Consider the following 27,345-nt stretch of genomic DNA (forward strand, 5'->3'; position numbering starts at 1 on the left):
TTGCCTTATTCCACTCTGATGAAGAAAGTCTCAACTGCTTATGAAGCAGGTGCTAAACCTCTGTAGCCTAGCATAAGGTAAACCAGCACTCATTTCAGTATTCTTAGTGCAGTGTCTTGTAATTTACGGCAGCTTAGCAGCTGCTATATGAGCAGCTGAACTGTTTTTACAGCAGAAGACAGCTGGGGAGGAGGAATCATGGCAGCCATCCCAATTTTAAGCAAAATAAGAACAGAAGCATTTAAGTGCTCCAAGCCCCGTTTCTGTACATGAAACTTAAATAGTTTGTGCTAGCAGTCTCTAACACTTCAGGTATTGATACTTACCATCTGTAATTCTGCTGCATAACAATGAATATATCTTCAAATTACCTGTGGCTAACAATCAGCAGAATTGCTATTCTGGTAATATCCAATTTACCTTTTCTGTGTAATTAGAAACAGTAATTGTCAGATCAAAAAGGTGCTACTATAAAATGTCACTACAAAATGACTATCATCTCAGATTTACAGACCTGTTCTTTAAACTGATTTTTCTTTTTTTTTTTTTTAATCCCTATGGCAGTTTTGCAGACTTAACATGAGATCAGAGACAAGGTGGATGTGTGTGTTGCCATTAATTACACAAGTCATCTAACAGCTTTGTCAACAAGTGAACCAGAAACAAATAGGCTGTAGCTATTGTAACCTTGTGACATAAAGAATAAAATTAATTCTTAATGTACAAAAAATAATAATTGCTTTCTGTTTCTTTTACGTGTTCTTGGCTATGCTGTCTCTTCTCTCTGTTTTCAAGGGAAACTCCCTATTGTCTGCTTTGCTGCTTATTGAGTAGTTTGCAGGACTTGAAAAATATTGTAGTAATACTGTTCTGATATAGGGAAGATAGATCTATACAAATTCAATGACAACTAGTTGCAGCTGTATCACTTTGAAAGATGCTTGAAGGTTATGCAGTGTGTTAACAATGATGAACTTACGAGTGCTTTATATTTTGATTCTGTTTGCAGAGTGTGAGACCAACACCGCAGAATGAAGCAATAACAGTACATTTCAAACCTGTTACGTTGAAAGCCTCTGAAAGTAAATATACCAAAGTTGCAAGTATTAGCTTTGATGGTAAGTACATCACCTCTCTCCTTAAAACTTGTCCAGTGCGTCATATCACTTGCTGAATCTTCATGAATTGTTTTCTTAGAAGTCTCTTAACAAACTGATGCTTGACGCTTTGAGGAGGGAGTGGAATTACTTGGAAGGGCCTAATATTTCTGCTGAGTTTGTGTATTTCAGAAGGGTCTTTTCTAAAGTTACAACTAGCCAGTGACTTGGACTGATACACTAATAGTGAGAAGGGATTCTTAAACAATCTTATGTGTGTAAATATAAAAACTGAACATCAGATTCTATTGTAAACATAAGTGGCATTTTGAGTCATTGGTTAGAAGGTAGTATTAGCCTAAAAAGGTGTTTGCTTTCAAGAAATCCTTAGCAAACCAGGGCATGTTCATCACAATGATGCAAATTAGAGTATATCCCTTGGGAATACCCTTGGGGCTTTCTGAAGTTTAAAGAAGACTCTAAGATACTATTTTCCCCCAGAATATTTTGTGTTGGAATACCCACTGAAATACGGCTCTGTCTTGCACTTGAGAATCTTAGTGTGAATGCTAGCTTGTTTTCTTTTATCTTGAATTCATCTTATAGAGAAAGGCAGGTGAGAGTGGCAAAGCTTTCACTGTAACCTTTCCTATGAACATATGTTATGTACGCTCATACTGACTTTCATTTATATCTTTATGAAAAAAGTGCTGGTTCATTTCCTTCCTACATGGTGTGACTGTAAATATAATGCCGACCTTTTATAGAAATGTTACCTCCATTTGTATTAGATTGTAATTAGCTATCAGACTGCTGTTGACCTATTCAGATCTTACTGCTTTATGATACTAGATGGTACTGTAAGTCTCTCATCTTGAATTGCTTCAAGATGGAGTCTTGTAGATTCAGTATTCAGGTAGGCATAATTTTACAGTTTGTATGGATAGAGATGAAAGGATTTTGTTTGCTGATTAGCATTTTAGACTTTGTAAGATGAGTGAAATATATCTTATCTCATAAATATTACATTCTAAAATAGCTGTACTCTGTCAACCTGAGGTAATAGGTGCAGATTTTGAAGCTGGAAGGAATTGTCGTATGAGAATGTATAGACAGACACATGGCCCTTGTTTATCTTTGGATCTTGCATGGATTCTGATTCTATTTCAGTGTTTTTGGCACAGAGTCCCTCTTGAGTGGTAGTTTTAAATAAGGATCCTAACACACTCAAACTTCTGAGGAATTCAGATGTTTACCCAGCACCTTAATTATCTTCTGGACATGTTTAAATCATTTATTTGTCAAATGGGCTTTCCTAGAGTACATAACTCAATCATATCAACTGGCATAAGGGGTAGGAACTTGTATATCTTCTAAGACTTGTTCTATGTCACTGGTGTATTGAAGGTTCAGTAAGATCCATTTTCTTCTTCCATGATACAGTCTCTGGTCTAGATCTGTTTGTACTACTCATGCTAATCTAACCTGATGGATTTTTGTGTTTGTCTGCTTGAACAAGCTACGTATTTTCTTTTATAGCATCAAAAGCAAAAAAGGCATCACAGTCTTCTGGGAAAATAACTGTTAAAGCAAAAGAGAAGAGCTACTCCAAACTTGAAATTCCCTATCAAGCAGAAGTATTAGATGGGTAAGTGTGTTGTTGAACAATGTTTAGGGAAAAAAAATGCTGAAAATAAGCTTGTGTGGAAGGTAACTCTAGCCTTTTTTGTGAGGGAAGGGATATAAAGAAGTGGTACCTGTATTTTCTTAATCAAGATCATTTAGAACTACAATCACTGATAAAAGCTTTTCTGTTTTTTATGCTTATGAGGTAGTCTCAGTAATGCACAGGCTGGATTCAAAGTGACCTGCATGAGTCACTTCTCAGAGCAGCTGAAGACTACAGATGAGATGCTGGAAAAAATATCCAGTTCTGTCACCCACTATATGAAGCAAGAGTAGAGGGAAATATTTTTGGTTTTAAGCAAAATTTTGGAAGATGTCATGTCAGTACTTCTTTTTTTTTTCATTCATTCACAAGATTTGGCTAAGTTGACATTGGATTATTATTGGAATGTGTTGCTTTATCAACTGAATTGGCAGTATGTTAAAGGCAGTTAAATAAAACATTACCCATCAGAACTCTGGAGATGCAAACTCATAATTTAGATAGTAAGGAATGCACATGATTTGCAGTCTATCTTAATACATGGACATTTGATTTTAGTCCTCCTAGTATTCTGAGTTATGTGTTTTCTTATTTCATTTGAATTACTGAGTAATCGATGTTCCTGTAGTACTACTATTACAGTGTTAGCATGCAATTTGCTGTGTACATTTCTTGCTGATGGATTAAATGAATTCTAATACATGCGTGTGTGTGTATATATATGTATAAAGTAAATATATATAAGTATAATGTATGTGTAATAGATGATTAGATAAGTAAAGTCTTCATTTTTTTCTTACTGTTTTCTTTTCATAGGTATTTAGGGTTTGATCATGCTGCTACACTTTTTCACATCCGTGATGGTGCTTCTGATTCTGTGGAAAGACCAATCTATCTAACAAACACATTCAATTTTGCAGTCCTTATACATGATGTTGTGTTACCAGAAGAAGCAAAACCAATGTTTAAAGTAAGCCTCAGTTCAGTGGAATATTTTTACCTTTTAGAAAATGTTTAAGCACGCTGCATTTCATTAAATTGTAACTTGATCTTCATTCTTCACTGATCTAGGTCCAGAACTTCAGCAAACCTGTCTTAATTCCACCCAATGAATCCAGATATATTTTTACACTTTATTTTATGCCTTCCACGTCATCTGTCCATATAGATAACAATATTCTACTTATCACCAATGCTTCTAAATTTCACCTACCTGTTCGAGCATACACGGGATTTTTAGATGTAAGTATTTCCCTTTTTTAGCTATTCCATTCTTCTTAGAAGCAGATTTCATAAGACTTTCTTTATTCTGATTCTATGGGAGTATAGCTTTCTTAATTTCAACAGACTTACAAATACGGATAATGTCACCCACTTCACCAGCTCTTTTCTTAAACAGGTGTTGTTACTGCTGGAAAATTCTTTTTTGCTCCCGTTATTTATATGTAGAATATAGATAGACTGTTGAGATTATCTTAGTACTGCTGCACTTGACTTATTTGTTAATAGGCTTAAAGTTTGAGTATATTTTATATTTAATTATGCTAAAATACCTCTGTTAATCTTTCTAGTACTTTGTACTTTCTCCAAAAACGGAGGAACGATTTATAGATTTTGGCATACTGAGTGCAGCAGAAGCTAGCAGCATTTTATTTGCCATCATCAACAGCAATCCCATAGAGGTAAGGATGGATTTATTTTTAGTTTGCTTTTTAAAAATCTTACATCAGTCTTGTTACTGAAATAGTTTTTTTTTCTTTTTTCTTCTTTTTAAGCTGGCTATAAAAAGTTGGCATATTATAGGGGATGGTTTGGCCATAGAACTCCTAACAACTGAAAAGGGAAATAGAACAACAATAATTGCAAACCACCACGAACTACAAAGTGCTAGTGCATCTGATCAGTCTTCAGTAAGTAACCCTTTGAATCTATTGCTTAAATCTAAATGTAGGAGGGGGAAAAAAAGACAAATATGTGTATTTTTGTATAGATCAATTTTAGCATGGGGGAGGGAGAATAAAAATTGACAACGATTGTCAAAAAAGTATATGTACTCTTATTTTTTAGTTCTATTCTGAGTAGTAGCATGGCTTTCCAGTTGTTTAGATTTCGAAAGAGGAAGTTCAGACACACTGATCTCCAAGAAATATTTAATCTTGGTTTACTTACATTTGAATTTTTTATTTTTACCATTCCTTTGCTTCAGGTAGCTTATCATAGAATCACAGAATGGGTTGGGCTGAAAAGGACCTTAAAGATCATCTAGCTTCAGCTCCCCTGCTGTGAGAAGGGTTTCCAGCCACTAGGCCAGGCTGCCCAGAGCCACATCCAGCCTGGCCTTGAATGCCTCTAGGGATTTTAAGGGAATAGTGACTTGTTTAGTGTATTTCTTTGTGAAATCTATTTTCTGTTTTTAATGGATTACAATTTTGTTTCCTACCATTTACAGGTGATACTAACATCAGGATATTATGCTGTATTTAGAGTAAAACTAATAGCAAAAGAACTTGAAGGAATTCATGATGGAGCTGTGCAAATCACAACAGACTATGAGGTATACTTATTTTATATTCATGTGTATTGTCCAAGTGGAGTTTTTTTTTTTCTGATTTTTAACTGTGAAGTCTGAAGTGGACAGATTGCAGTGTCACTAAGAAGCTGAGGTTGAAAAGGTAGAGGTCAAATTATACAGGCAGAGACCAATATAATGCCCCATTGCAAAGCTTTTATTTTAACTTTGTTTTTGTATTCCATGTAGAAAGAAGCTAAGTGTGATTTGCTTCCTGACAGTAGGGAGTGACTGAGTATGAAGACACATTGAAATCTTAATTCATGGTTGCACAGTTTAAACGTGTATATAAACATTAATTGGCTGCATTAATTGTTGAATTTCAGGTTTTTATTAATCTATGCAAATAAAAGCAGAAGATATGTTTGAAAGCTGGAAATAACATTTTTTCCTTAACTCTTTTGTTCTTTCTTTCAGATTTTAACTATACCAGTGAAGGCAGTGATTGCTGTAGGCTCACTGACTTGCTCCCCAAAACACGTATTTCTTCCTCCTTCTTTTCCGGTAAGATAGCCAGGTCACACCATTAAACTTCTTTGTGCTGCTTTTTATTCACCCATCATGTTCAAGATAAACCTTTCCTTAAATTGTGATGTAGTAATTGTGATGTTGGAGATGGAGAGATAATTTCTTTGTGTTATTTCGTTTGTCATCATTTTTCCTCACATGTCCCTAGCATGGCTTATCTTTATTTATCCTCTGCTGCCCACTTACATAGGATCTTTGAAAAGTGATGTGATGATCCTAAACATGATTATTTGCAGCTGCATTGTAATGTAACTGCATTTTCAAAGTAATTACCAATTCACATACATTAGCACCAGGAGTAAGACAGATGTCATTGCACAAGTGTATTTTTCGAATTTTTAATGTATAAAGCCAAAGACTGTGAAGTCAGCTAATGAACTGGAGCTTCAGTATACATGGTTTTGATCTCTATGAAGCAATGTTGTATTATTTCCACACTGCAAGTAGATCATTTTTGAGGGTATATGGTGGAGTACAAGAACAGGAAAGCAAGGGAGCTGTGGGAGTCTGCAGTTCCCTGCAAAAATATGTTAAGGTTGTTTTCTTTCTGACTTCTGCAGTAGTGTTTATTCGGTGATGGCTGAAGGCAGCTTATGCACCAGTCTACTGACTGGATGGTACTTTTATTTTCTTAACTGACATTCCGCGTGGCCATGGAAGCTCGGGCAGTCAAGGCATATTGACTTTGTAATTGGTTTTTCGTCAAAGTCTGAGATTCATGTGAATCTGATGAGTATGGAACATAATGGAAGATCGTCAAGAGAGAAATGGCAGACTGAAAGAAAAAAGGATAGAAAAAGAGAGACGAAGATGACAGGATAGAAATACTACTATGGCAATTTTCTGAAAAGATAAAAATTATCTTCTGTGTATTTTGAAAAAGCTGCTGTCCAAAAAGGGAGCAGTTTTCCAGTGTTTTTACTCGTGATTACTGCGCAGGTTTGGGAAAAGTTTTAAGAAGTACTTGCCTTGAGTGTGTGTCATGGTAGAATAACAAAATAGTGTCCTTCCTAGAGATGGACGTCCTGGATCTGAGTGCTTTATGTATCTGAATTGTCTTTGTAACACCTTCCAGTAAACTGTCACTGGTGGGTTGTTTTTTGCAGGTTGGTTTGCCATCAGTGTCTTATTAAAAAAAAAAACAAAAACACCTTCCTGAACAGACTGGGCACATCTATTCTATACAAACACTTGAGGCAATGTGTGGCTTGGTGCTTATTTGGCAAGCATCTCTTGTCACTTATGTGACCTGTCTACGTGAACATGTTCTGTTTTGTGCTTAGTTTAGCTTAGACACAGTATTTCAGAGCTGCCTTCTGTCTGTAACCACTCTGTCACAGCATTGTACTTGGTAGCCAAGTTTCTTTTCTCCAACTTCAGTTAGTGGGATAAGGGTCTAGATTTCTTCCGGCCTACTTTTTAATTCTTTGGGGGCCTGAGCATTTTTACATTATTGAATTTTTACTTCATTATTTATTATTACTGTTTCTTTTATCTGATGTTAATTACTCATCTTCCTTCTTCCTGCTAAGAAGTTATTCCAGGGCTGTAGTTATGATGGCTGCAAATATTCCTACATTTTTCAGTCCACAGTTATTCCTTGTAACTTTCATGTTATACATGTTGGTGGAAATGATTTTGTTTCCTTATCTGTCCTGTCTAGTCTTAACATGTTGTGGGATCAATAGCCGTATACAGACCGTCATCCTCTCTGCCTGCTTTGCCTTTTGAAACAGGGAGGATTGAGCCCTTAAAATAAAGTTCTGACTAGATCCTAAATTCACAATCTTAACTTGGCTATTATTGAGTTCAGACTATTTTCTCTACTGAAGATCCACAGGTCAATCTGTATGGCATATTGATCTTCACTTTCAGAAGTGCCTCTTAACTTTGCAGGTTCAAACTTGTCTCTTTTTATACTTTTTGGTACCAAAGCAACGAGTATTCTAGGAATCTTTATTCCTAGACCAATCTTCAGTAAACTGTGTACTAATTATTTCACCCTGATTTTTTATTTTTTTTTTTTCATTCTTAGAGCACCGTCTGTTCTCTCCTCATCTTGCAATAGCTGCTTAATAACTTCTGCTGATTTTACAGTTTGTGTAGGCTTAAATAGTATTTTTCACTGGCACTTTTATCAAGTGCTTTACCTTATGTCCGGTAGATAAATGACAGGCATTTTTTGATTTAAATAATGCAGTAGGATTCAGCAGAGGAGAACAGGCCAGTCAACAGGACTTTAGCAAATCACTGCCCTGTTTGTCTCATGATCCATTCCATCTCCCTTTACTTTCCTTCACAGTTTTTTTCTGAAGTCTTGTTACTCTCAAGGTCAAATTGTCGCTCCTGAAGTTGCATGGTTCTTTTGTTATTTTCTATCTTTAGGATCTGTTTCCTATTTTACTTCACGGCTTTACCATTATCAGTATATTTATTGCACTGACTACTATATCTTTAACTTCATCCATGAAGTGCTCCATAAGTCTTCAATAAACAAAAACTTAATGGTTCGTTTCCTTTTCTTTTGCTTAAGTATAAAGCAATTTCTGTTCTATATCCTAGTTTATATCTCCTATTTCCTGTTAAGGTCATTGTCCCTCTTTCATACCTCAGTAAAACCTCAATTTGTTAAATTTTGAGCCATAAAGGAGCAATTTTTAAAATTCGACTATTCTTCTAACTAATATCTAAGCTTCTGGGTGCATCTCGGTATAGTCCTGCATTCTTCATCACCTTGACTTTGGTGATGTTTATGTTTTCTTTGTTTTGGAAGATGTTTTTGTTAGCACCTGCATTTCTCAACTTCTAAGAGGTCCATCATTTTCCTTCATCCCAAGACTGCTGTAGTTTTTAGTGGCTTCATGTTTTTCTCGAGGAATTTTTTTCTCATGTGTTAATTAATTCAGAAGACTCTTGAGCTACTGTATCTTAATTGGGAGTATGAATTTAGAGAGCATGATCAATTTAGACAGAATTCTAGACTGCCTTGTGTTCAAACCTCTTGCTTCTTGGAGCAGTTGACTTCAGCAGTTCTTCATTGAACACGTAGCTCTTTTGATATTTGAAAACAGTGAAAGCAGACTTGTTTTTCTTTTTTTCTTGGTTTAATATCAAACTAAACTTGTGATTACTGAATTCACGATTTTGTATATAGTTGTTTGGTAATGCTTCCATTACTTAAGAGAATAAACCTAAAATAGCATTAGTTCTACTTGTTCCAGTTTACAGTAGAGAAATCTGACTGCTATAAAATCCAGGAATAACTAGGCACTACAATTTTAGTAATGCTTGTTTTTCATTTCATACCTAGGGTGTAATTCTACAGCTGCCCAGTTCCCAGTGCTGTCTGTAATTTTAGTGTATTTGCACCTAAGTCTCATTGCTGGTATTCTGTCTGCAATACACTAATGGTGCATACAGGCATTCTGATGGTCACTGTCTTGACACAGAACCTTCTCTGTACTGACTTGTAATTTGTAATTGCACTGTTAGCTTACAGTGCCACGTGTCCTTCCTACCCCAAATGAAGCTTTTTTAAGAAACTATGCTAAATGTCTTTTTAGCCCATTTTTTAAAAAAATCTTTACAGTGAGTGGTAGCCTTCTTCCCTTTATCTACTCTTTACTTTTAAAGCTACATAGGGATCTTACTAAAATACCTTTCATTTGTTTTGCAGAGTTTAGTGAACCTTTATCTTGCCCAAATGGTGAAGGCTGGTTAATCAGCTTTTTGCAGGTGAAGCAGAGATGATCGTTTCTACTTCCTGTTCAGTTTAACAGTACTGTTCTATTTACAGAATTACTCTTGCAGTTTCTTTCAGGGACTGTTTTACTAAGTGACTGTTTCCCGAGGCTGTAGTTACATTTTAAGCCTACAAAGTTCATCTCTCCACTTGTGATTTAAGGGGAACATTAAAACCTTTTTGTTAGAAGATGTCCTAGGCATTTAAATTTGCTTGCATTTATCTCTTACATAGATCTTAAATCTTGTCACTAATCCTGTCTGGCCTTTCACTTCTTTTCATTTATTGTTTGCCACATCCTTATCAGGCCTGGGTGTTGAAATAAGGATGAAAGTCATGCCTACGGAATCATTGCTTTATAAGCAAGATCAAACTGGATTGAGCTTTAAAAGGGGGGCTGCAGGGGAGAGGGAGGGCTTCAGTACTGCAGCCATTTTGGTTGTTGCACATAATTAAACTGTATGTTCTTTACCTAAAAGATGAAATGCAAAATGAAAGTGTGATGGGGGGGAGGAATCACACTGTTTTCTTTTCAACTTAGCATTTTCTTCATAGTTTTTACAAGGTAGTTTGATTGCCTGGTGCCTTCATTTCATGGGGAAGGGAGGATTATACTTGCGTTGTAAAAAGTTCTCTGTCACCTGGTGTGTTGATAATCTGCAGCTTCACTCAAGTGCTCCTTTAAGATAATTTCTAAACAGTTGTAACTATTTTCTGAGTTTGTTACAAAAAGATTGTTTCTTTTCTATTTAGAGGCTGATAAAACCAAAGCTTTCTCTTGCCTTTCCTCCTCTGGCTCTCTTAAAACATTATTCAACTAAGCAGAAATGTCTAAGCTCTCCAAAAACCTTAAAGTGTGTTTCTTTTGAAAGAGAGACAAACCATGTTTAGAAATGGATGGAGGAAGAAATCAAATTCATGGAAACCTACATTGAAGTGTTTAAAAAACAAAAAAAAAGGCATTTATCAAGAGAGCATTATTAAAATCTCGGTTTAATATTTCAGCTCTGCTGTACCCTTTTTGCCAGTCTGCGTAAGTAAGTAAGTTCATGTGGTAGGGAAATTGCACCATTTTTCACCTTTTTTTTTTTTCTTTTTTCTTTTTTTTTTTTTCCTTAAGGGGAAAGTGGTTCACCAGAGCCTGAACATTATGAACTCCTTTTCTCAGAAAGTGAAAATACAGCACATACGTTCCCTGTCTGAAGATGTAAGGTTTTATTATAAGAGACTGAGAAGTAATAAAGAAGATTTGGAGTCAGGAAAGAAATCAAAGGTTTGTTTTTGCCTACGTCTACAAATTGTTGTGTTCTTACTGTTTTATTGCATATATGAGTGTGGTCATAAGAAGTCTTCCTTCTTTCTTTGGTCATTGCATTTACTGTGCAATTCCTCATTTGGTCTGTTCTTACTGTTTTGCAGATTGCAAATATTTATTTTGATCCTGGTTTACAATGTGGGGATCATTGTTATGTAGGATTGCCTTTTCTATCTAAATGTAAGTAACTATCTCTTTTTAATGAAAATTATAAGTAATTGTTTTCACCTTAAGCAGTGATTTTACACAAGATTTAAAAATACATTATATTTTTTAAAGCGGAATCTAAAGTTCAGCACAGCATAGCAATGCAGGAAGATATGTGGGATTCTGACTGGGATTTGCATGAGAACTTATTCAAAGCATGGACAGAAATAAAAGAGAACTCAAGCCATAGGTAAGTGTTCCATGCCTGTTACTTCTTCAGCCTATGAATGTGATATTATAAAGTACAGACTTTTTTGGATATGTTGTAGTGCTTTTTGAGAGAGAGCAAAAAAAAACAGCTACTCAGTGCTCTCTGCAAAACCTTGAAAGAGAAAGTTTAATAAGCTAAAAATACTACCACTAATAACAAATTCTTCAAGTCAGTTGAAACCATAGTGATTACTATTGACTTGGAGCATAGTTCAGTTCCATAAAGGATGGCAAGAGCAGGACGGTCTCTGTTCTGCAAATCTTTTCTAAAGCAGGTTATACTGTACAAAGTATCCCTGCTTAATATCTTCTAACATAGTAAGCTTATTTTTCCTTTAGGCTTTCTTAAGGTTTTCTGTTGTACAGTTTGGCTAATAGCGAAGAACTTCATTCACTTATGGAAGAAATAATGTGACCTAATTTCAGATTTCATTTAGATTTATTATTGTGAGTATGGGAACATACTCCACTGTATGCATCACACCTAATATATATCGGATTTTCAATATATTGCTTGTACAGTAGTTTGATGGATGCACAATATGTTTTTGTCATAGTGGATATCTGGATGTCGTATTAGAAATGGACTGTATTAGGAGTGACGGTTTTCCTTTTTACTGTTCATACTTCTGCAAATTGTCATAGTTAATAAAAATTACAATAATCTCAGAATTGCAGCATTATATAATCTCTCTCAGACTTTTACAATCTTTGTGAGGTTATTTTTGTTTAATGAATCTTGATCAGATTCTCAAAATTTATTTCTACAATAATAAGAGGTAGGTACTTTCTATCAAGACAGTAGAAGTTGTCTCCGTGTCCCAAGAACAGTGATTTTAATAGAAATACTGAAAGACTGGTGATACAGTCCAAAAGTCCTATTTTATTTTATGGTTACCTTATCCTTAAATATCCTCTAATAGAATCTAGAGAATGGATGGATGTTAATAACAATATTTAAGTAGTAAATTCATTTTGAAGTTTTCACTTGGTCTCCTGGAGCATGTTTTGGGTGGTTTCTGTTGCATTTTCTGTTAGTGGTAAATAAAGGCAGATCTCCGTGGTGGTAGGTGGGTATTGTTTAAATAAATTAAACATAACACACATCTTTTCAACCTAATGCTGTTTTCAGGGTGCTTCTAAGCACTCTGCATTTTGCAGGATTGTTTTTAATCCAGGCTTTTGCCACTTTGCTCCTCTAAAGTAATATCTATAATTATCTTTTTACAGGCTGAATGCAATATTTGAAGTGGACACAGATCTTCAGAAGGATGTTCAGTTGACAGTTACTGCAGAAATGGCCTGGCCTTCCATACTTAGCTCACCACGCCAGTTGAGATTCCCGCTCACCAATACTAACAGTTCATCAGTGAGTTATTTTGTTTCAGAGACTGTAATTTTAATAGCTTTTTCTAGTTAAAATTAACCAAATGTGAACTTTGCAAACATTGTATCTCTGATTAGGAAGAAGAAATTTTTCTAGAAAATCCAGCTGATGTTCCCGTGTATGTTCAGTTCCTTCCTGTAGCCCTGTATTCTAACCCATCTACATTTGCTGATAAAATGCTAGAACGGTAAGTGTTGTTTTAAAGTATATTGGGCATTTTCATTCTCCAGCAAAATGCATGTTACAAAAATTGCACACGCTGTCTTGGTAGTTATCGTTGTCCATTTCTAGAACTTGAATTATAGCCCAGCTGGGAACTGAATCTAAACTAGTTAGGGTTGAACATACGACTGAATTGATGCAGAATTTATACTACTTTTTTCCTAAACTTAAAGTAATGAGGGAAAAAAATAATATGAGGAGAGCAAAGTGATCCTCTCAGCTGTGTGTTGTTTGAGTCCTTCTCTAAGTTCTTGACTTGTGCTGAAGTCTGCAATAAGTGCAAATAGTCCATGAACAGAGGGGAAAATACAGTCTGTGTTTGTTCCAGGTTTAATTTGAGTAAGCCAATGGATTTCAGTCTGAGGACTCTAGAATTCCAGGTCTTCAGAAATTGTGTAAGTATTTCATTGCATTCTTTAGATACAGTTTTAGTATTGAAGAAGAGTTCAGTCATGCAAGTATTACGTTTTAGGGATTAGGGTTCAAAAAAATGTGATGCTTCTGTTGGATAATACCAGGGAGGTAGGAAAGTATTTTAAATTTCAACAGTTACATTTTAATTTTTCACTATATATTTATGTTACGATAGAAATGCAGAAGTTGCAGAAAAACTATTGATGCATTTTTATTCATTCTCTTGCTGATACTGAGGATTGCTTTATCAGTGTTGTGGTTTGTAGCTCTAAAGTTAGCAAAGTACTGAATTTTCCATTGCTTTGATCTTTACTTTAAACCTTTTTGGTAAGTTTTGTGTACAGGCATAACTATGCATGTTTTCAGATAGAGCACATGACATTCTGATCACTTCCTTTTCACATCCAATATATATATATACACACTTTCCCTCCATTTACAATTAGTTTTAGATTAGCAATTTGATGCTTGCATTGCATCTAAAGGGAAACTAGACAAAATACACTTTTCTCCAATAGGCCTTCTATTTTAAGTTTGTTTTTTTTCTCCCCCCTTTTCCTTCTTTACTCTGGAAAACCAGTATATACATGTTTCTGTAGTGGTAGAAAAAGCTGCATAATGCTAATTTAGTGTTAATGATATACAATTAAAAACTTAAGAATTCCTTTTTGTATTAGAGCTTTATAAGTCCTCATGTGCATAGCTTAGCTTTGTTCTATCTTGCTGTGTTTCTTCTGATTGTCAGATGATTAACTTATAAATAGGGAATTTATTGTGCTAGAAGACTGTTTCTGGCTAAAACAACCCAATGAAACATGCTGTTAATTTGTTCTTGTAGGAAGCTTTTCTGTAATGCAAGCAGTTTACCAGTTTCTGTTCTATGAAATGTATGTTAAAAGTTGCTATTTTTGAAAGTATTGCTTTGTTTTCCTTGTTCTGTTAAGGTCCAACCACTGCAGAGCACTGCTGGACTTACAAAAAACCTGGCTCGTCATTCAGTTCTAAGCCTAATGTTAAAACCTGGGGAAAGAAAGTCAGTCAAAGTAAAATTCTCTCCAGTTCTTAACAAAACTGTTTCATCGTTAATTGTTATCAGGTACGGTACAGGTAGATATTTCTGAAATGAGTTTGAATTGCTGATGTGTCTCTATTTATGTATATGGTTATGCTTGCTGTCTGTCAGAAAATCACTTTTACAAGGGTAATTACCGAATCATATGTCAGAAGAAACCACAATTAACTTTTAAGATAAATCTGTTTTACAGTAGTTAAGCAGTATTCAGTACATATTTGCTAATATAAGTATATAATCCATATACTTGGACTTATTCCCTTAAATACACACTGTACTGCTTTGAATGTAGGGTATCTAGTTACACATACCATTTCTAAGATAAAGCTGCTATTTCAGTCATGCCTGTAAAGAGCTCTGCATGCATAAATATTTACTTTTTCTGTCATGTGATACATTAATATGATGATGAAATATAAACTATATCTAGTTCGTCCTTATTACTGACATGCTCTGTTGTGCTTTCTAAGGTTTTAGTCTTGTAAGCATTCTGTCTATGACAGCTGGTGCTACTTCCTTCTGTACTTTGGAATTATCTGGGCTAGTATATAACTTCATATTCTGTAGAGAAGCTTGCAGGAGCAATAAACTGCGTAATCCTTCCATGAATATTCCCAAACCACTTTCTTTTATTTTTTTTTAATACAGAAATAATTTGACTGTAATAGATGCCATAATGGTACAAGGACAGGGAACGACTGAGAGCTTGAAGGTTGCAGGCAAACCTCCTGGTCTTGGAAGTTCTTTACGCTTTAAAATCACAGAAGCACTATTAAAAGACTGTTCAGAAAGTGAGTACTTTGTGAACTGCTGTTCTGAAGAGAAAATAAGGGACATTTTAAGCATACAACTTAAAACATGTATGTGGGGAAACATTTTTTTCCTATTCTAGTGTGTCAGAGGGTTTTTGGTTTTTTTTTTGGCATTATGAATTAGCAGATTTTCATATGTACCGTATTAATTACTGAGTGTTTTTGGTTTGTTTTTTTTTTCAGGAAAGAGTAAGAAAATTTCAAATAGAGCTTAGTCATTATCTCGTTATGCGTTCTGATTTAGCTTTTGGGGTCGTTTTTTGCTAATGAAGCTTAGCAATAGATCTTAAGGCGCAAAATGATAACTTTTTATTCTTCAAGTGCTGGGACTTGTAACTGAATACCACTACACCAAGCGGTGCATCACAGAACTTACAGCTGAGATGATTTTTGTTAGGCAGTAGTGCTGTCAGACTTTGGGCTTTTCATTTCTTTCCCTGATGAGTTGGAGTGCTTTAGAACTGTGCAAGTGTACAACAGACTGAGAGCAGAAACCTGTTCCTGCAGGTTATATGTAAGGTTTCTGTGGGCCTTGTCAGCTCTTTTTCTTGATATGATACTGACAGAACTCCCTTCTGCTGTAGATGTATGTAGTGAAGAACATCATTTTAGCACAGCACTAATTAATTTCCTCTGTTTCCAGAAATGAAATACAAAGAACCAAATTTCACACTCAGAAGAACGTTTAAAGTGGAAAACACGGGGCAGCTGCAGATTAATGTGAAAACTATGGAAATCAGTGGCTATACATGCGAAGGATATGGATTTAAAGTAGTTAACTGTCAAGAGTTTGCACTAAGTGTCAATGCCTCTAAAGACATAGTCATATTGTAAGTGTTTTTGTTTTATCTGAATAGAGCTGTGCATCAGGAATTTGGTATAAATGATTGTATGAGTCAGTGAATACTGGTTGAATTTTGAGGGTTTTTAATTAAGCTTTGAGGGTTTTTTTTAAATACAGCTTAAAGCATAAAACCTCTCCTTGCAAACATTATTCTTTAAAAAAAAAAAAAAAGTCTTTAAGTTTTTGTGACTAACTGTAGTGTTATGTTTGTTACTGTCCAGTAAATGCAACTTAATGGATTGGAATAATGTTACAACATGGCTTTTTATCCATTTCCTTCATTTGGTTTATGAATGCACATGAGATCTAGATTTATGTATATTTTTGGTGCATTGCAGTACATGCTAAAGAGCCCTTGGTGTAAGGATTAAAATCATAAAGCACAGCATTTCAGTCTTGAATATTTCGTCTGCTGCTTAAATGACAGCAATGGTTAAATTCTGCCCACTTTTATTGTAGAAGATCTCTGCACCAAAATTTACTCTTTGATGCTGCTTGGTTTAAACTCAGGTATTTGCAATACAGTATCTAAATAGTTCAGAAGGTGCTACTGTTATGCAAGAGGATATACAAGACAATGCAGGCTAGCTTCACTAGCATTTTTTTGCAACTATCTCAGTTTGTGATGAGACAAATGGAGTGATATTTTCAAAAAGCTTGGCATTTTCACTCAAATGTAGCTCACATTTGATCAGTTCCATTTCTTAGGTATAGCTGCTGTTGTTTTTTTTATGTGTGTGTATGTGTATATCTACATGCTTTACTTTGTTTTCAGGTTTACACCAGATTTCACTGCTTCCAGAGTAATACGTGAATTAAAACTCATCACAGCAGGAGGCTCTGAATTCGTATTTATCTTGAATGCATCCCTCCCATATCATATGCTAGCAACATGTGCAGAAGCGTTACCCAGGCCCAACTGGGAATTGGCACTGTACATCCTTACCTCAGGAATAATGAGGTAATGTGTATTTTTTTTCTTATCAGTATATGTGTGTGAGGTACCTTTTCTTAAATATAGATTATAGAAAAAAGGCATGTTTACTCAATGCATGTTATATTTAGTATAGTATGTAGCGTGGCAAAAAAACAATTAATAAAAGCTGCTGGGGATTTAATGTGAACAGCTTTAGGCTGAAAAGTACTGACTTTCTGCTTTAAATGAGGGCAGAATAGGGACTGTTAGGCAAGATCCTGTTAACTCTGATAGTATGTGGATTTTTGACAATTGATTAAGTCAAACTTGATTTAGGTATTAGAGCACTGTTAGCAGTGAATTACTGTAGGGGTTGAAGCAGTGCTGCTTCTGCAGTGGTGTGCTTTAGAAAGATATGAGGCAGTGACTCAATGAGCTTAGCAAACGCCTTAGATGTATTTAACTTGCTGCCACTTGTACATGGCAGACAACTGGTGATACTAATAATGGAATTTCTGAGAACCTGAAGGGCATTGTTTGTTACATTGAGCACTCTGAGGTTATGTCGGAGTATATTGGTGCTGTTTTTTTCCCTCAAAGGGACTGGTTGAAATTTGAGTTGATAGTTCCATTGTGTTTTCCTAGTATAACCTAGATATAGATCTATCTGTATTTTTTGAAACCTGAGGTTATAAACAGTGCTTCCCTGCTCATCTCCTTGGATGTAAGGTGCTTTTCCCCACTACATTTATCTAGAGAAAACAATAGTATTAAAGCTTAATCAGCAACAACAGATGTTTTGCTTTTGGTGGTGGTGTGAAGCCTGTATTGCAGTGTGAGATGGATTGCTGCTGTAGATGCCTGTTATAGAAAAAGTCGTCTTCCTCTGTGCTGACTTCACAAAACAACACCAAATGCTAATCATTTCACTTCTTTTTTTTCTGCAAGTTGAAAACACTTCTCAGCAGCAAATTAGAGCAATCCTAATGTGACCACCTCATTATATTCCTAGGACCAGGCACACAGACAGCCTCTAGCTTTCAGGGTATGCTAATATGGAGTTTTGCTTGTTGCCACCAACACACTTCTGCAAAGTAATCCTTAGTCTGTGTGAACAAACGTAAAGTGGAACAGCACTGGCAGAGGAGAAGCCCTTGAGGTGATCTACTCCTGTGTCACATCGGTGGCACCAAAGCTCTGTGTGCTCCCATCTCGAGTTTGTACAGTGCTACAGAGATGCAGTAATCTTGTTGGTATCAATGTTATGATATTTTTCAGATGTTGCTGATATAATTCCTCATACTGATGGTGACACCTCATTCTTCACATCCCCAAAGCAGCTATATATCTAAGGGCCTAGTGCCCAAGGCAGGTGTTCTTTTGTCTAGGAATTTGTGAAAGCTTGTCTGAAAACTTATCCTATTTCTTTAACTTTTTTATTTCTTGTTAGTACCTCAGATGAAATTTATTTTGCTTACTTCCTGCTGTCTGATTATGAGTCTGCTATCCATTTTAATCCCTGGAATGGGAAAAACTAGTGATAAGCAGCTAAAATCAGCTGAGTTGGTCTTCAGAGCTGCTTGGATTTTTGCTGACAGTTAAAATATAAAAGATGATATCTAGACCAAATTCTTCTAGACAGCTTGAATTCAGCAAGTGGCATCTCATCATTTTCTGTGAAGATTTGGCTTATAAAAACCAGCAGCTGGATCTGGGAGGAAAACAGAAACTGAAATTGCTAACACAAAGTTAATTTTGCACAGACTTTTCTATGGTAATAGGCAAGGCAGTCTTTAACCATCGCTGTTATGCCTCCTTCCCCTTGAAATTTCCCACCCGTGAGAAGATGAGATCCATAGCACTATGCTGAATGTCTCTGCAGTGATTTTATTGCTTAATCAGAAATACAGTTTGCTGCAGTGCATTATGTAAGTGGAGAACTCCTAAACACCACTGCAGATGCAATTGTAAAACTTGAAATAGCACTCCTTAATTTTAGTTCTCTGAACTGCAGTACAATTTGCTGTAGAGGAGCTTTGGTTTTCGTATGTAATTGTACCAAGTGTGTGAGAGCTGCTGGCCTCCTGAATGCCATTTAAGTATTTCAGTTCTATCTTTGTTTTTTCATTTGGATTAAAATCAAGGACTCGAGGCCAGACCTGCATCTCCAGCTTTGTTTCTCAGTTTTATTGCTCTGTATGTTATGTTAGATTTAGGTATTTTATGATGCAGTTTTCAACTTTTCTGTATAAGATACAAACTTTTTGTCATGGATGATTACATTCGTAAGCCTTAAAATGCTCAAAATGTAGCAATATTTAACTGAGTGTCTCTCTTCTCTGCAGTGTACTCTTTCTCTTGGTAATTGGAACAGCCTATCTAGAAGCTCAAGGAATCTGGGAGCCATTTAGAAGACGCTTGTCTTTTGAGGCCTCAGGCCCACCCTTCGATATGGGAAGGCCACTTGATCTCAGGAGAATAGTTGGAATTTCATCTGATGGAAAGTATGTATGAGTTTCAGTTTGGTTTTTGTTTTCCCCTACCCCTTGCTTCCCCCTTTAGTTATAAGGCCAGTTAGAAAGTAATAGACTCTTTAGAACAGGTGAATGAATGGAGATTCTCCCATGGATGAGAGATAATGAGCTGCAAAAACCAAACTTTGTGGTTGTGAGGAATATTTGTATTTTTGTCAAAACAAACCCTACTTGGTTTCCTATTAATGCTCTAGAAAATATAAACTTCAAAAAAGAATAGTAGGCCAAAAGTTCTCCCTTTGGTCTTAAGTTAAAAAATAGACAAGTCTTCTCTTTTCCCCTCAACATATACATTGACTATCATTAAACCATTTTTGCTCACGTGTACAGTGAGCAAGTGAACAGGAAATGGTAAAAGCTTGTCAACAAACAAATTTTAGGTATATATTTTTTTAATTTCTATGCCAAGAATAGTGTAATTAAAGGTTTCTTTTGGATATAGTGATGCTTTTCTTCAAGAAGAACTAAAACATTGTGAAGTACATTTAAAAACTCTTTGTTCTTCCAGCTTGAATGCACTTGGATCAGATTCTAATCATGGTTCCTCCAGAGGGATCTATGGAGCAGGCAGTTCATCTTCACGATCCAGTGCAGGAAATCATAAACAATGCAGTGCAACAGCACACCTTCACAGCAATAGAAATGCACCTGATGTTGAAAACATCAAGTCCAAAAACAGTTCAAATATGCCTAATAATAGGACTTCAGCACAAGCAGCTTCCGTGCAGTCAGTGAACAGAGCAAGCCCCTTTACCTTGGATTCAGGTGCCACAGCTCAGACACATGCCACAAGCAAAAGAGCCAAGGGCACGAGGCAGAACCAGCAGACAACACAGCAGCAGACAACAGCTTTGGCAGAGCAACCCCTCCAGCATCCCCCAGGATCCGGATCCCAGCAGCAAGAGCAACAGACTGAAAGTGCTTTGCCACAGCTACCACTTCTCAGCCCACCTCATGCCGAGTGTGCCAGCAGTAGGAGGCACAGTTCAGAGGATTCAGATCTCACTGGACTCATAGAAACCATGGAAAAAGACTTTGACCACCCAGAAACCCCTTCCCCGGATGTGTTTACAGAGCAACCCCCATCTCCACTAGCAAAAAATAAAGGTAATAAAATTCTGTTTGTTTTTTTTTTTTAACTGGATGATTCATTGTGTAAGCTGTACAACAAGATCTAATCAGCTGTAAAGGTCATGTTTTCATAGTGTGGAAAGGGGTAGCTTCACAACTGTTTCCTACTCTTCTGTATCTGCTTGCATCGTGAACACGTTCTTTCTTTTATGGCAGTGAAATTCTCCATGCAGTGCTAGGTTATGATTCTTCCTATGAAATCCTTGGAACATTTTGATGAAAGCAAATGTGAATGTTTAGACTTCTTACTCTCCAAAGAATTATTTTGATTGCAACTCTTTTGCCTTTGGATTAGCATCATTCACTCTGTCTTTTGTACTTGGAGCTGGGGGCTGAGGAAGGGAAGCTGTCCTAGTATATCATGTCATCTGATAGGGGAAGACAGGGAAAAACAGACAGGGTAGAAGAATATCTTTAAACCCCTGTGGTATTGTTTTGGAATGGAACTCTTCTTGCTTATGCTTGAAGTTATTTTAGAAAATACTTTACGTCAGGTGGTCAGCAAATTAGTATAAGTTGCCTTCATCTTTGTGTGAGGTTTGAGTTCAGTTTGAATTCCTTATGCATCTTTTCAGTTGATTAACGCTTTAAATAATTAATTGAGTTTCACACATTATATGCATTCATTATGTCATTTACTTTCATTACTACAAAGTCTTTGTTGGAGTAGAACTTGCTGATGATACAAAGCTGGGAGGACTGGCTGACACACCTAAAGGCTGTGCTGGCATTCAGTGAGACCTGGACAGACAGGAGAGTTGGGCAGAGAGGAATCTCATGAGGTTTGACAAAGTCATTTGCAGAGCCTTGCACCTGGGGAGGAATAGCTGCATGCACCGGTACAGGTTAGGGGCTAACCTGCTGGAAAGGAGCTCCCTAGAGAAGGATCTGGATGTCCTGCTGGGCAGCAGGAAGGCTATGAGCCAGCAATGTGCCCATGTGGCCAAGGTCAGTGCAAAATCCTGGGTGCGTTACAAAGACTGTGATTATCAGGCTGGGGGAGGTTATCCTCCTCCTCTGCTCTGCCCTGGTGAGGCCACATCCGAAGAACTGTGTCCCATTCTGGGTTCCTCAGTTCAAGAAGGATAGGGACCTTCTTGAGAGTCCAGTGGAAGGCTGTGAAGAAGATGAGGGACCTGGAACATCTCCTTTGTGTGGGAAGGTTGAGAGACCTGGGGCTGTGGAGAAGAGAGGTCAGAGAGAGGGGCCTCTTATCAACTGTTATAGATATCTAATGAGCAGGTGTCGAGAGCATGGCATCATGGTTCAGTGATCCTGGACAACAGGACAAGAGGCAATGAGCACAAACAGGACTATAGGAAATTCCATCTGAATGTGAAGAAAAAAATATTTAAGGGTGACAAAGCACTGGAACAGGCCTGCCCAGAGAGGAGTCTCCTTTGGAGACATTCAAGACCCACTTCTGCCTTTCCTGTGTGATGTGCTGTAGGGAACCTACAATAGCAGTGGTTGGACTTGATCTCCAGAGGTCCCCTCCAGTATCGATGATGCTGTGAGTCAGGGAGCTTCTTACCATGCTTTTTGTATTCGCAACCTCAGTTGCATCCTGCTTTCGTTCTTACAAATTTAATCTTGATGTGTTTATTTCTAAATGGAATTTTCACTTTTCCCTAGCAATGTTGTACAGAAACAGTACTGATACTGTTTTGCTTATTAGAGGTGAAGTTAAGAAAAAGGTGGGAGATAAGCAAATCATGAAATACCTGCATGATCATACACAGCAACAGAGGAAAGTTTCACAGTATTCAGTAATGAGCAGAAAAGACTGAAATGACTTGAGAATGGATGTGTTGTTGCATTTGGACTTTGAAATGATAGACTGAAGCCCCAAGTTCTGTGGATCCTGTAAAAACGTGCTACTTTATTTCTAGCTTCTGTTTATTTACTTATTTGGGCTGCTGATGGCTGTTTCCTTTTTCTTTTCCATTTATTCAGGGAGATGTGGTAGGAGGAGTTAATATTAAAGAATTAGAACCAGCTTGTAGGTATCAATTTCATAAAGGCGAAATGCCACTTCAGCAAATGACACATAACTGTACGTGGGTTTCATACTCAGTGTCTACATAAGTGAATAGTGTGGCACTGAAGCTCTGTATAGCAACATGGCTGGTCGTGAGGATACATCATCTCCATGGGGCAATTCTGAGAGGATTTACAGTGGGCTGATCTAGGCTGTGTACTTGAATGCCTGAGTAAGTTGGGAGTGCTTCTGTAGTACATCTTCCTTTTGTAGCTCAGTCTGCAGAGGAAGTGATTCTTGCACTCTAAGACTGCTCTACGGTGTAGCTGCTGCACAGTATGTGGGGATGGTGGAGTTTTGTTTCAGAAGCATATTTCTGATCAAATAATATGGTGTATCTACATTAACCATTTTGTTCCTATGGCAGTTTCTAGCAGCCATTGTATTGGGATCTCATCTTAGCAAACAGCTGCTCCTAAGAGTTTGATAGACATCAGAATACAATTGCCAGCCATACTTAAATACATCTTCAGATCTGCACTTTTGTTATTTGTCTGTCAGTTTGGTAAAGCTGTTGAAAATAGGATAAAATACTTCAGTCTTTATCACTTATGTGGGGTTCACTTTTTGATATGACTTCCTGTTTTTTTTCAACTTGTTTACAAATGCATTCAGATAGTTCAGTTTTTTTTCTTAGTGTTAAAGAGACTTTGCATCATTAGTGCTTTGGTGTGGTGGTACAATAAATATTTAAACGAATTATTTATTGCACAGTATATAATGAATATTTTATTATATTTTGCAGTCTAGATAGTTTTCTTGACTTCTTTGCCTTCTCAGATCAGATAATCATAAAGCTATTAATGCAGGCTTCTCTTTGGATAAGCTTTGTATAACTACAATCATTATCTGTAATCTATAACTTGACTCTCAAAAGCTCAGGATATCAAGTAAACTTGCTCATTTCCATTCACACTCTTAAAAATGTGAAACTCAAGAGGAAGTCCCATTATCTGTCCAGATCTGCACATGCACACTGATCTTTGTCTTTAGATAAGCAGCTAGAGCTCTTTGCAGACATTTGTGAGAACAGTAGCTTCTGAATTAAAATTCTATGTCAGAATGTCTTCTGCTGGATTTCAGCCCTTGGTCCTCTTGTTTCATGTTCTTAATACTTAGTTCTTAGCAGGGAGAGGCTACATTAGATCTATGTTAAACAGCTGCTTTGAGTTATATTTGTGTTTTAGGACAGCATGTTAAAGTCTTTTACAGTGGGGGTGGTGAAGTGCTGGTACAGGTTGCCCTGAGAGGTGGTGGGTGCCCCATCCCTGGGGACCTCCAAGGTCAGGCTGGATAGGGCTCTGATCACCCTGATTTACATGTAGGTGTCCCTGTTAATTGCAGGGGGTGTGGACTAGATGGCCTTTAAAGGTCTCCCACACCATTAAGGATTCTATGATTTTAGAGAAAATTTTCTATTGGTGAGCATTGAGCTGTTTAGCAGTCCCGAATGTAGACTAAAGGTGATGCAAATATTGGCATGAGGCCTTCTGAGGCAAAAATAGAACACCTCAGTAAGTGTGAGGCTGACCCCTAGAAAATTTATGTGCAGAGCTACTTGTGTTTATGCTTGCACTTGCGTTCATGTTAAAAACAAACATTATATCTGCAGTGTTTTTGTTATTGTTACTGAAAACATCTGAAAGAAGCAAAATGTGGAGATGCTGCCCTTTGAAGCATATGTGGTATTTACCAAAATACTGCAGGCAAATCTCTGTTTTGGTACAAACTTTCCCTGAGGGACAAACTGTCAAATTAAACAGAACAGCCATCGTTGTTCTTCTACCAAACTGAGTCCTGATGTGAGCTGGTTCAAATCCCAGTCTTTGATTTCACTTACTCAACGCAGTTCAGCTGAGTCTTTAACTGTATTCTGGAAGCAGGAGGGGCAGGCACTGCGTGGCATGTTAAGGAAGGTACTTAGTCTGAGTGATGGTATTTAAGGAGGATCTTCTGATAAGGGCACATATCATGTCTACCAAAAGGCACAGTAGGAGTACTTTGAATGCATTTATCCTGTACAACAACAGCAAGAGACAGTGGTGAGATGATGATTCCACATGTGCATGCAGCTTCTCTGTATTAATACTGTTCTCACTGTTATTTTCCCCAGGTTTCTGCTTTGTAGTCTTCTATTTTGCAAGCCAAGGAGCTCTGGCTTTGTTTTGAAGGTTCTTAAATCTCTGCATTTTGAGCTTATCCTCTGCTCTATTTGTTAGCCTATAGAAAATGTAAGAAAAATATGATTGATCATTTGACTAGCACTATTTATTGATATGCGGATTGCTTCAAGAAAGGTGATTAAATGCTTTCTGGAGTGTTCAGTGCGCTATTTTCATAAATTGAGATGCAGTAACACTTAAGTATGTCAAGACAGTTTCTGAAGTTTGTGTTTAAATGTACATTTATGTGGTGGTAGTTAATTTGAATTGTAAGATGTTCAAAAGGAACACTGGGAATGTAGTGGAGAAGCTCTCTGTGCAATGAGGTGCCTACATCTGCAGGGAGGCAATGGAGTTAGACCTCAGGAGCAAAGCAGGCAAACTTCAGAGGTTTTATCATGTGCGTTAGCCTTTGAAATGAACGAGCCCATCACAGTGTACTGCTGATGAGAATCTGGAATGTCCTTATCTCCTCAGGGAAAGGGAAAGCACTTCAGCGGAAGACGAAGCCACAGAAGAAACGGGAAGAAAAGGACAGAAGAGGAAAAGGGAAACAACAGGAGGATGAACTGAAGGATTCCTTGGCAGATGATGACAGTTCTTCAACCACAACTGAAACCTCCAACCCAGATACAGAACCACTTCTCAAAGAGGTACAGCGCTGCTCATAAAAGGAGACAGACTCCTGTGGTGGATCACCTGTTAGAGGAGCATGGCACTTAGGAATAGGGTCTCTTTCCCCCCCACACTTTCATATGCTGCAATAGCTAGCAGCAGAAGAAGGTTAATTATAAAAACTCCCTTTCACAGTCCTTGCTTCCACTGTTCTGTTTCCTCTTTACAAAAGAGCAGTGTCAACATGTTTGAATCATGACGTCTCAGGACTGAAAATGCCTGAGTGACTGTGGTGGGAATGAGCTATCATTTGTCAGCAGAACTGTAGCAGTTGTCTCTGTGCATGCTCCTAGCTTGTTCTGTTTGCTGAATAAAGTGCATACACATTTGATCAATATAGACATCCCATTATAATGTCTTTTTTAGGAACCTGAAAAACAAAAGGGAAAAGTTACACCAGAAAAACCTGAAAATGAAATGGTGCAAATTAAGCAGAAAAGTAAAAAACTGCTAACAAGTATCAAGAAAGAAATCCCTGTAGATGTGAAAACCAGGTAAGCACAACAAAGCAGGAAGGCATCATGGAAGATGGATCGATAACCATCTGTGTTGTGGCTGCCAGACTGGATAATGACAACAGCACATATAGCTCCAGGCAGCTTCTGCTTTCCTTCATGGTATTGGAACATCTGAAGCTTGTAAATGATTATTTGATGTAAAGTCAATTAATAATATGAGAACTAAATCCAGAGAAGAAAATGGGGTTAAGTGATGGCAAGTATTTTTGTAATAACAGATACAGTGTAGAGTGAACATTTCTACAGGAGTTTCTGTGCAATGGCAGCCCTGTAACACAAATATCTTTAGTTACTTTAGTTACTTGAGCTGATGTTACAGCTATCAGTGTCTTGCGTTTGTTGTTAAAAGAGATGTTTGCTGCCAGTGCCATTCCCTTCCTGACAGATTGTAGGTGATAGACAATGGAAAAATGAACCTCAGCCTTGCTATAGACAGTTATTTTGAAATCTCATTCTGAATTTCTTAAACAAAAGGAATACTGGAGAGCCACAAAAGTAAACTTTGCTAGACTGAGGTGTGGTATGTTGGATTGTTTTTGGCCTCTTGCTGTAGTTATATGTGACAGTATTCAGAGGCCCAAATTGAGTTGGGGCTTTTCTCCAAGACATGAATACAACAGTTCTCCAACAGCATCTGGGACAAAATCAAGCAGCTGGAGAAAAGGAGCAATATACAGCCAAATAAATTTGATGGGTTGAAATAGTTTTGTGATCAGTCATTCTGTGTGTTTGTAGCAATAGCGCATCAGTAGCATGCAATTGGCAACAGAGAGGAAAAACTGCAATTGCCATCTCTTGGTTATCCCTGTGTAATTGAGCAGGCTTTCTAGTACAGGAAGGTGAGTGAGCTGGAATGCCCATGTGAGAAGGAGGTGAGCGTGAGGTTAGGTAGGGTGAAAGGGTGGAGTTGTATGTAGGAGATATAGAAGAGATCACAGCAAAACTGTGCTTATGAATCACTTTGAAGGTGAGCTTAAGCTCTATGGGGGAAAGCACAGGAGAGCAGTCTTTTGTAAAGCCTGTATGGTAAATGTATATGTATGTCCTGCGGCACTTCTGAAATCTGAAAAATAAATGTTCTCTGTTTTCATTTAGTTCCTTGGAATTACCTTATACTCCCCCACTGGAAAATAAACAGCGCAAAACCTTTCCATCCAAGGTATCCACACAGCACCTCTTGACGAATGTGTCCAAATCAAGAAACCTCCCAAAAACAAGAGGTAGTGTGAGGCTGTTTTTCACATATCACAAATTTCTTGGGACTTTCTGTCTGCTTGCTT

General features: G+C 37.1%; 1 protein-coding gene across 1 annotated transcript in view; it reads left to right on the forward strand.

Moving 5' to 3' along the window:
• The window catches only part of TMEM131 (transmembrane protein 131), an 83,128-nt gene that overhangs the window by 47,051 nt on the left and 8,732 nt on the right, over positions 1-27,345 (forward strand). Inside the window, exons 12-34 of the mRNA XM_015850938.3 lie at positions 1,010-1,118; positions 2,637-2,745; positions 3,583-3,736; positions 3,838-4,008; positions 4,338-4,448; positions 4,542-4,676; positions 5,216-5,320; positions 5,753-5,839; positions 10,726-10,878; positions 11,025-11,100; positions 11,200-11,317; positions 12,568-12,706; positions 12,802-12,911; positions 13,275-13,341; positions 14,305-14,456; positions 15,081-15,223; positions 15,888-16,074; positions 16,864-17,049; positions 19,350-19,508; positions 20,047-20,645; positions 25,350-25,525; positions 25,914-26,041; positions 27,161-27,285. Of these exons, the coding sequence (XP_015706424.1) occupies positions 1,010-1,118; positions 2,637-2,745; positions 3,583-3,736; positions 3,838-4,008; positions 4,338-4,448; positions 4,542-4,676; positions 5,216-5,320; positions 5,753-5,839; positions 10,726-10,878; positions 11,025-11,100; positions 11,200-11,317; positions 12,568-12,706; positions 12,802-12,911; positions 13,275-13,341; positions 14,305-14,456; positions 15,081-15,223; positions 15,888-16,074; positions 16,864-17,049; positions 19,350-19,508; positions 20,047-20,645; positions 25,350-25,525; positions 25,914-26,041; positions 27,161-27,285 (3,499 nt within the window). The remainder of the gene's footprint in view (positions 1-1,009; positions 1,119-2,636; positions 2,746-3,582; positions 3,737-3,837; positions 4,009-4,337; positions 4,449-4,541; positions 4,677-5,215; positions 5,321-5,752; positions 5,840-10,725; positions 10,879-11,024; positions 11,101-11,199; positions 11,318-12,567; positions 12,707-12,801; positions 12,912-13,274; positions 13,342-14,304; positions 14,457-15,080; positions 15,224-15,887; positions 16,075-16,863; positions 17,050-19,349; positions 19,509-20,046; positions 20,646-25,349; positions 25,526-25,913; positions 26,042-27,160; positions 27,286-27,345) is intronic.

This window comes from Coturnix japonica, chromosome 1 (assembly GCF_054131305.1).
Source record: "Coturnix japonica strain WE chromosome 1, WE-NBRP24, whole genome shotgun sequence".
Classification (NCBI taxonomy): Eukaryota; Metazoa; Chordata; class Aves; order Galliformes; family Phasianidae; genus Coturnix; species Coturnix japonica.